We start from the raw sequence: 8,532 nt of genomic DNA on the forward strand, positions 1-8,532 counted from the left end.
AAAGACTCTACCCAGACATTTCGTCGTATGCATATCACGAGCCTACATTTACCTGAGTACATATACAGTTCATGTTCCTAACTGCCTGCGGAGATGTCTGAGAAAAGGCGCACTATCACTCCAAACAAAGGGGAGGCTTTTTTTTGTCCCTGACTATTCAGGGGATGTTTATTTGAGTTTTAAAAAAAGATGTGTGTGTGTATTTTGTGCTAAATGGTGTGAATCTAATTTGCAAGTCAGTGGCTTTGTTTTTTAGCTCGGGCAGTCAGTTTTTTTGGAGGTAGAAGAGTAGGAGGCGGGGGGGGGGGGGGGGGGGGGGTGCGTAGGGAGAGAGTGAGGTTTTTGTCAGAGGTGATAAGTAATCAGAGGCTGAGAGGGAGGGAAGTTGGCCAGGTGACATTTCCTCTGTCAGGTCATTAAGGCTCCTTGATTTGGCAGCACATTGAAAGATGTTAGCAATTACTTTTCTCGTTTTGTTTTATTATTTAATTTTCATTTTTGTATTTATAGGCTCATATTTGTGGAATTGTGTGTGCGCGTGTGTGTGTAAGGCGGTGGGGAAAGAATGTTGGGGATGGGTTTTTTAATGAGAAACATTTTTTACATTGAAATTAATTGGCCTTCGAAGGACCATTCCGAGTGTAGTACCCTTATTTTCATTAATGTGACCTGCGAACAATCAGTCATCACAATGATAGGCAACATGTTTCCTTTCCATGAACGCATGTGGCGGTCTTCAAATATGTAAAAACCTGTCACTCAACGGCGCGCACGCACGCGAGCGCGTATCGCTGCTTAGAGAGCTTTGAGCGTTGAGGCTGGGCATTGTTGGTGCTGTGCTCTCTCGCAATTGGCCAGCGCATTTGTTATTGGTAGTGACGTGTGAGAGCTCCACACTCAGCCCCCTTTCCCTCCTGTTGTGCGGGTGCATCTGTCTGTGCGGTTCTCGAGCCACCGTCTTCTTTTCAGTGTTTATTTGGTTGTCATGGCGGAGGGACGTGGAGAACTACCGCCTCAGCCGCCGCTTCAACTATCCTTACCCCCGGCCAGCAAGCGACCGTGCTTGCGCCCGGCTCCTCGAGGACCGGGTCCGGGGCCTGGTCCAGGATATCCGAGCTCTCGCTTTCGTTGCCCGGAATCACTATTGGACTGCGCTGCTAAGGCCGTGGCGGAGAAATGGGCCTTCGAGAGGGTGGAGGAGCGCTTCGAGCGGATCCCCGAACCAGTTCAGCGACGCATCGTGTATTGGTCTTTCCCGAGGAACGAAAGGGAAATTTGTATGTATTCGTCGTTTCAGTGCCGTGTTGCGGGCGAAGAGGGTCCCGTAGTGGGCTCCAGCACGTCCGTTGGATCTGGGGCTGCCCCTGGAGGGGTTACGAACACAACGAGTAGCGCAGGGGCAGGGGGTACCGGAGATGGACTCCCTTTCCGCCGGGGTATCCGGCTTTTGGAGACTGGTTGTGTGGAAAATGTCTTGCAAGTCGGTAAGTTCAACACAACGAAGGATTTTTTTTTTCATTTTCTTTTCTTCTTTTTTTTTAATCTTTGTATTCTTCAGAAATAGAGCTCTCTCGCAAACTTGATCGCGTGGGTTTAGATTTCGCTTTGTTGCGAAACAGATAAAGTTTCTTAGAGTAAATTCAAAGTGACAGTAGGAAAACTGCACCTCTGCGCATACCAACTTATTTTGTTGAAGTATTGGTAAGGTTTCGTTTAAACGACCACTGTCTTTCACCAGTAAGGGAATGCAGGTTTCGTGGGTGGTTTTTTAAAAATTAAAGGGCTGCACTTCCAGTCGAGTTGATTATTATTAATAGTCGTTTACGATTGTTTTGCGATTTTCGCGCGTGCTGCGGAGCAATGCATGTGTAAATTCATAAGTAAAGCATTGATTGGACACATTTGCGATCGTATTGATCGATTAAGAAATCCATATCAGGTCCCGGCACGAATTGTGTGCTCTGTCGACGAGTCAACCGAAACAGAATATTCTTTCCTTGCTCGGAGGGAGAGAGAGGGAGAGCGAGAGAGAGAGAGAGCGAGAGAGAACGGACGGGTTGGTCACAATGAAGCTTTATTGTAGCTCACTGCATTGGTATTTTTGTAATCATCTACCCTGAAAGTTGTTTTTCGAGGTTTTAGAGGCTTTGGTGGTCGAACCTCGACGGTTATGGGATCTCTTATTATGATGAAGTCCAGGGTAATCCGCTTGAATCCAAATCCCATATCTTTTGTTTATTTGCAGCTTGGTCAAGACAAAGGACGCGCGCAGCTAATGAAGCAAGGGGTGAAACATGCGATCGCATACGTTTTACTTGTAATTTAAGTACAAAGTACCTGGCCAATATCCAGGTTTCGCAGGGAAAAATCGAAATTGTAACAATTAATTGTATCTTTTGCTTGTCCTCGTACCACACAATAGCTCGCACGTTCTCTCTCTCTCTCTCTCTCTCTCTCTCTCTCTTTCACACACACACACACACACAGGAGCGGTCGTGCTCCTGTAATGCAATAGCTGCAGAAAGGCACCAGCCTACATGATGTTTTCTCTTTCAACAAAAGGACACCTCGCGCACTGTAAACACCTCTGAATCCTGTCTGTGACACAGAAAAAGAAAACCTTCGTCAGCTGATTTTGATTGTTAATAGACAGATTTAGTCATGTTTTAGTCCGTTTTCTGTGCTTAATGGTATCTTTGTGAGCTTCGATTAAAACAGAATTGATCAGTTGACAAGTTCTCAAAGCCCCCTTTTCAGCACGCCAACTAAAATGTAAAATAGGCTATCCATAGTATTATTTGTGAATGAATAGCAGAGAAAGTCATACGTCGATTCCACGCACTGTTCTCCAAACGATATGCTAATTGTCGCACGTGTAAGGCGAACGTTGGCAGGTAGGCCCGGTCATCTTCGGTAGCCTACTTTTGGCAAGACAAAGTAATAGGCCTACGCGTCACTCTAGAAAACTATCTTCTAAAAAGATTTTTTTTTCGGACACTGATTGTGGAACAGCACACGCGAATATTCCTGCCCACTTATTTTGTTTGTTTGTTTTCTTAAAATAGCTGTTTCGGGAAATCCCCAAATCGCCGCTGATCAGAGGTAGGCTACTGTGAGTGCAGTGAAGGTGTACGTATAGTCTACCTAACTCGATAAAGACACAATGATCCATTTCTTCTCACAAGCATCCACTGTATCCTTTTTTTAAAAATCCCGAGTTCGCGGAAACGTGATAACTTGGCTGTAATGAAATAACGTGGAGACTAGTTTAGCAGCATTGAAAGGCTTCTTTTATGAAAGAAATGCGCTCTATGAATGGAACCTGTAAATCTCATTTCGCAACTTAAAAACGGTTTGTGTTTTTTTTTAATAATCCAATTTTAGCATATCTTCCACAAATAACCACTTTTTTATGATTAAAGACAAATTGTTAAAGATTGTAGTGGAAACATAGTGATTGACCACTGTGATTTTTAGCCTTAAGTAGACGTGGCGTCTATAAACATTAGGGATTAAAGAACAGTGCAAACGATTTCCCACTTCCAGTTTGTAGTTTTCAGCCTGAGAAGCAGTGAGTTCTGTCCTCAGGTTCCTCTAACATTTGAGTACTTTTTGTTTCTGCTGATAAAACAGTTGCTTTTTCAAGTTGACCTATCTGTCAAGAAAAAATCCAAAAATAGGCGTAAATTTCGTTGTAGGCAAAGAAAAAAAACTCCATAGGAAAAAAAACATACTGGCATTCTGGCGTCATGTGGCCTTCATCATTAGAGTTAAGTGTTTGCTGTTGACATTAAGGAAAAACGTAGGTGGGAATCTGTTCTCTGTGATCCGGCTGGGTTTTTTTGGGGGGGGGGGGGGGGGGGGGGGGGGTGAATAATAGAAAAAGATGAGTGTGAAATAAAGGCCTCAGAGTAAGATGGCTTTTAGGTGTGTGCCACTTTGCCCAGTTCATCACCAGTCAGCCAGTACATGTCTTAACTGGGACTCAACTTGCCCTCTCAATGATCCCTTAGACCGTCCTCACAAGGAGTGTAAGATGACATCGCACACTCTATTTGCATATGTTTGTGTCTGTGTGTGTGTGTGTTTCTTTTTCTAACCAGCCATGAGAAAGTCTAAGGTATCTGTCAGTACGCGAGCAGACTTGTTACAGTCTGTTTCCCTCATTGCGTCATGTCTCATGGTCTCACTCTGAATTCATCTGCACTTCGTTATAGATTTACAACAGCGATGCAAAATATTACGGCTGTTATAACTATAAACATCCCGTGTGGGAGACCTGACATGTAGTTTCACTTGCAAAATGCTTGCTGAAGCTAAAACCTAATGAAGGTTATGTTTCCAAAAAACAAACAAACACACACACACACACACACACACAAATAGACAAAACAGTCCCCCACAGCTGTATTTCAAGTTTATTTTTATTTTTTTTTATTTTTATACAACTTTTATTCTTCCTTTTATGATTCCTGTTTTTGCATAATGCTCTCCGTAGTACTTGGGCCTTGATTTAAAAACGATAGAAGTAAAAACCACAGGTCTGGAACTCATACACAAGAACCAATACTCCTCTGATCCTTACCAGAGTCTTAGCGCATGTGCTTTGTATGAATTTCCATGGCGTATGTAGCCTTAATTAAAGTAATAAATTCTGATTTGTTGATGTGTAATTACCCTTTTCCCACCCTCTCAGGCATCACCGCCACCCCCTTTCCCGCATCACTGCCCCCACCCCCCCCCCACCGCCAAATACATCCAATCGTATAGTCCTTAGAGGGGAGAATCCAGCTTTAAGCTCAGTTTGGGGATTACTGGGCAAGTCTTTGTTATCATGGTGTAGAAAAAAAAAGTCCCTGTTCACAGAAAGAGGAGGAGATGTTAGCGTGTGTGTGTGTGTGTGTGTGTGTGTGTATGTGTGTTTGGAGAGAAGGTTGTTAAGAGTGCGGCTCTTCTCAAAAGTGCACAAAGCTGTGATGGGGAACCCTTTATGTTCCTTTCCATTGGAGAGAGAGAGAGAGAGGGAGAGAGAGAGAGAGAGAGAGAGAGAGAAGGAGAGGGAGGGCTAAGGTTCCACTGGATTGGATTCCACTAGATGCCTGAGGAATCAGATGTGAGAACTTTGTTTCGTTCTGTTGAACTGAAGTAATCTGAAGTGAGAATCAGAACCGGGGAGGGCTTTCCGTCAGACTTCACACGCTCTGTCATGACGTGTTGCTATGCTACAGTCACTCTAAAAAAATGACTACAAAATATTAGAGAACGCTTAAATCTCTCCTCTCCTCACTGGATAGAGTCTTATTTGTTTTTTCTTCTCAAAAAATATCTCGGTTTAAATTGCTACATTTCTGGGGTTTTTTCATTGTTTTTTTTTTATCTTGCTTTAGTAGTTTCTCATAATGAAAAACACACATTTCTAAAGTAAGAGACATTTCTAAATATTTCTTTGATGGTTCTGGACACTTTTTTCTTTTTTTGGACTGGGGATGGGTCAGGTCTGTCCCTGAGTAGATGATTCCCTTTAAAGCCAACGACCTGTCCCATTACTGCTTACTTTTAAGTCCCTTTTCTTCTTAAGACCTAGGCAGATTTGTCTGCTGTCGTGAAAACTTATGCCGCAGTTTGGTAGAGTTTATTGTCCTGTATGCCTTGCTGGAGAAGGAAAAATGACAGACTGTGTTCTCGGTCTGTACCAGTGAATTTAGACAGACCCGATGGAAAGATGAACTTCAGCTCCACCGATGAAACCACCGTTCCATTTCTTTGAATTCTTTCCGTAGTGGAGAGTATTTGGATAGACGTTAAATTAATTTTTTTTTTCACGCATAGAAAAATTTGTGTGTGTGTGGGTGTGTGTGTTTGTGTAACCGAGAGAGAATCCATCCATCGTCCATCGCTGACTCGCGATATTGGCACTCAAGGTCCTGTCTTTAGCTCTTTGTCTGCTTTGAGTGTTGGTGTCATTTGAGTCTTTTGTAGTCTGTACACATCCACATTCAACGCCACACAAGTCCAACAAGAGACTCCTGATTCTGTACTCACCCTTCATCACCCACGCAGACAATGTTTAATCAAGCTCATTAATTCCATGCCTTCAAGTCTCAAAGAAAAAAAAAAAACAGTTAGAAAAATCTTCTTTTCACACTCATTAGCACCCCTGCTTTTTAAGTATGTGGCAATTAAACACTTTTTATTATTATTATTATTATTATTTATTTTTTTATTTTTTTTAACACGTTTTCCATCATAGAAGGAAAATGAGTTTGGAATTTGGGGCTGGGGGGTTTGTAGCTTGTTAGCTAATCAATGATAAGTGAAGTTTGAAAGTGAGGTGGGAGACAAGCCCAGCATGTCGGTGTAAGAATGCACACTCATACACCCCTAGTGGTCCCTCCTCACCCAATTCTCACGTCAGAACGAAACTTTGAAAAAAAAAAAAGAAACGGTGATGATCACGTTTCAGGTCGTTCCCGTGTTTTTCACACGCCAACAGTTTCACACAGTTTACCCCTGCTGTTCCTAAGGCCTTTTTTCCCCTATAAGAATGTGACCGTTTTCTGTTTTTTTATTATTATTATTATTTATTACCTAACCTAGAGGATTTGGTATTCATTTGAAATCCTTTAAATTGATGCTGACCTCTTTGGTTGGGCTTTTGTGTTGCGGTAGAGCGCTCTGACATTGTGCGTTTGGGTTTATCAGTAATACATCCCCGGGTTGGGAGTCTTGGCAGACCCACCGCTGTGTGCACGGCAGGACAGTGTGTGTGAGGGCCACCGGGTTTGTTTGCCTAGCACTGCCCCCTGATTCTGTCGGCCCCCTCTCTCTCTCTCTCTCTCTCTCTCTCTCTCTCTCTCTCTCTCTCTCTCTCTCTCTCAGCAGTGCACAATGATAGATGGAGTTTAAGGGAGAAACCAGGGGCAAGGTTCCTGTCCCTTCCCCTTTGCCTCAGTCTCCACGTGCTGTCGGCCTGCAAGCCTGTGTTTGAGTGTGTGTGTGTGCGTATGTGTGTGTGTATGTGTGTGTGTGCACGCGCGTGTATGTGCATGTGTGAGTTCTCTATTGCTGCCACTTATCTGTGCTTTATTGAGGCTAACAGCTCACAACAATGCATGCTCACACACACACATTCAGCATGTCCCTTTAACCACACAAACACACATACACATACACACACACACCTAGAGAAATTATACAGACTGACCTTCAGGAGAAGTTACAGTAAAAGTGCCTGTAGAACTTTAGTCCACAAAAAGTTGTGTATGTCAGCAGTTGTAACGTTGTAACTCCCCTAATGTTCTGAAGTAACTGCTTTGCTGCATATTTCTGTACAGATTACGGGATGTGCTATAACCATCAGCTTCTAAACACATGCACCACGCACACACACATGCTCACCCTAGGTAAAAAGAAAAAACAAAAACCTCATTCGCTTTATCTCTGTGAGGGATGTGCCCCTTTTCTCTCTCTCTCTCTCTCTCTCTCTCTCTCTCTCTCCCTGTCTCTCTCTCTCTCTCCATCCTCTGCCCCCACTTCTGGGTGTCCTTGTCAGAGGCTCAGGGCACAGAAAGCTGCTCAGCTTGAAAGAGAGGCCTCCAGACATGCCTAATAGTCTCTCATTTGACTGTAATTGCCTAACAAATGCAGCAGAATTCCAGAGGAAACAAAGAGAGAGAGAGAGAGAGAGAGAGAAGGCAAATCAGCTGAGCGAGAGGGAAGAATGAGGGAGACGGAGACAAAAAGAGACAGACAGAGGGAGGAAAAGAAAAAAAAAAGAAGGAGAAGAGAAAAGTGTCAGTTGAAGGTGAGGATGTATACAGTTGCAGAGTACGACATGGTGAATATGGGAAAGGAAGTCGAAAACGGAAGTATGATATGTCTTTAGATGCTGGACATACGGGGAGGGGGGTTCTTTTTTTTTTCTTTCTTTTAAAGAAGGGGTGGATATAAAGGGATAAAGAATAGCCCTACATCTGGGTCTGTAAGACTACACTGGGTAGTAAAGGAAACTCAAACAGCACTCAAGCTGTCTCCTCCTCCACCCCTCCCTGTCTAAAGTCTTTCATCGAACGCAGATTTTGTGTCCAGAGAGGCATGTGTGTGTGTGTGTGTGTGTGTGTGTGTGTGTGTGTGTGTGTGTGTGTGGCCGGTTCGCATGGAAAACTTAATTTTCTCAGTCTGGAAGACCTGAGAGAGGAAGGATAATGTGTATTAGAGATGGGGTCAAATATCCAACCAGAAGGCAAAAGAAAAGAGTCCAGAGTCAATGGCAGTTAACAATGCGCAAACCTCTATGCAAATCTCCCCCATCCATCCATCCATCCGTCCATCCGTCCGTCCGTCCTCTCATAGGTTTTGTCTGTTTTTTCTTTCTCTAGCTGAACAAAGCCCTCACTTATTTGCTGGTCCTGGGGTATTTTGTGTGTGTGTGTGTGTGAGTGAGTGTGTGTGTCTGTGTGTTTGGTTGGTTTTATTTGGTTTTGGGGTTCTTGTTTTTTGGGTTTTTTTTGCAATTTTACATTTTTTTCTTTG

The 8,532-nt window shown here is 43.5% G+C and overlaps 1 protein-coding gene across 1 annotated transcript in view; it reads left to right on the plus strand.

Moving 5' to 3' along the window:
- Positions 1 to 985: 985 nt before the first annotated feature.
- Positions 986 to 8,532, plus strand: part of zswim5 (zinc finger, SWIM-type containing 5) — a 53,181-nt gene continuing 45,634 nt past the window's right edge. Inside the window, exon 1 of the mRNA XM_030774234.1 lies at positions 986 to 1,484. Coding sequence (XP_030630094.1) covers positions 986 to 1,484 — 499 coding nt within the window. The remainder of the gene's footprint in view (positions 1,485 to 8,532) is intronic.

The sequence above is a fragment of the Chanos chanos genome, chromosome 5, assembly GCF_902362185.1.
Source record: "Chanos chanos chromosome 5, fChaCha1.1, whole genome shotgun sequence".
Classification (NCBI taxonomy): Eukaryota; Metazoa; Chordata; class Actinopteri; order Gonorynchiformes; family Chanidae; genus Chanos; species Chanos chanos.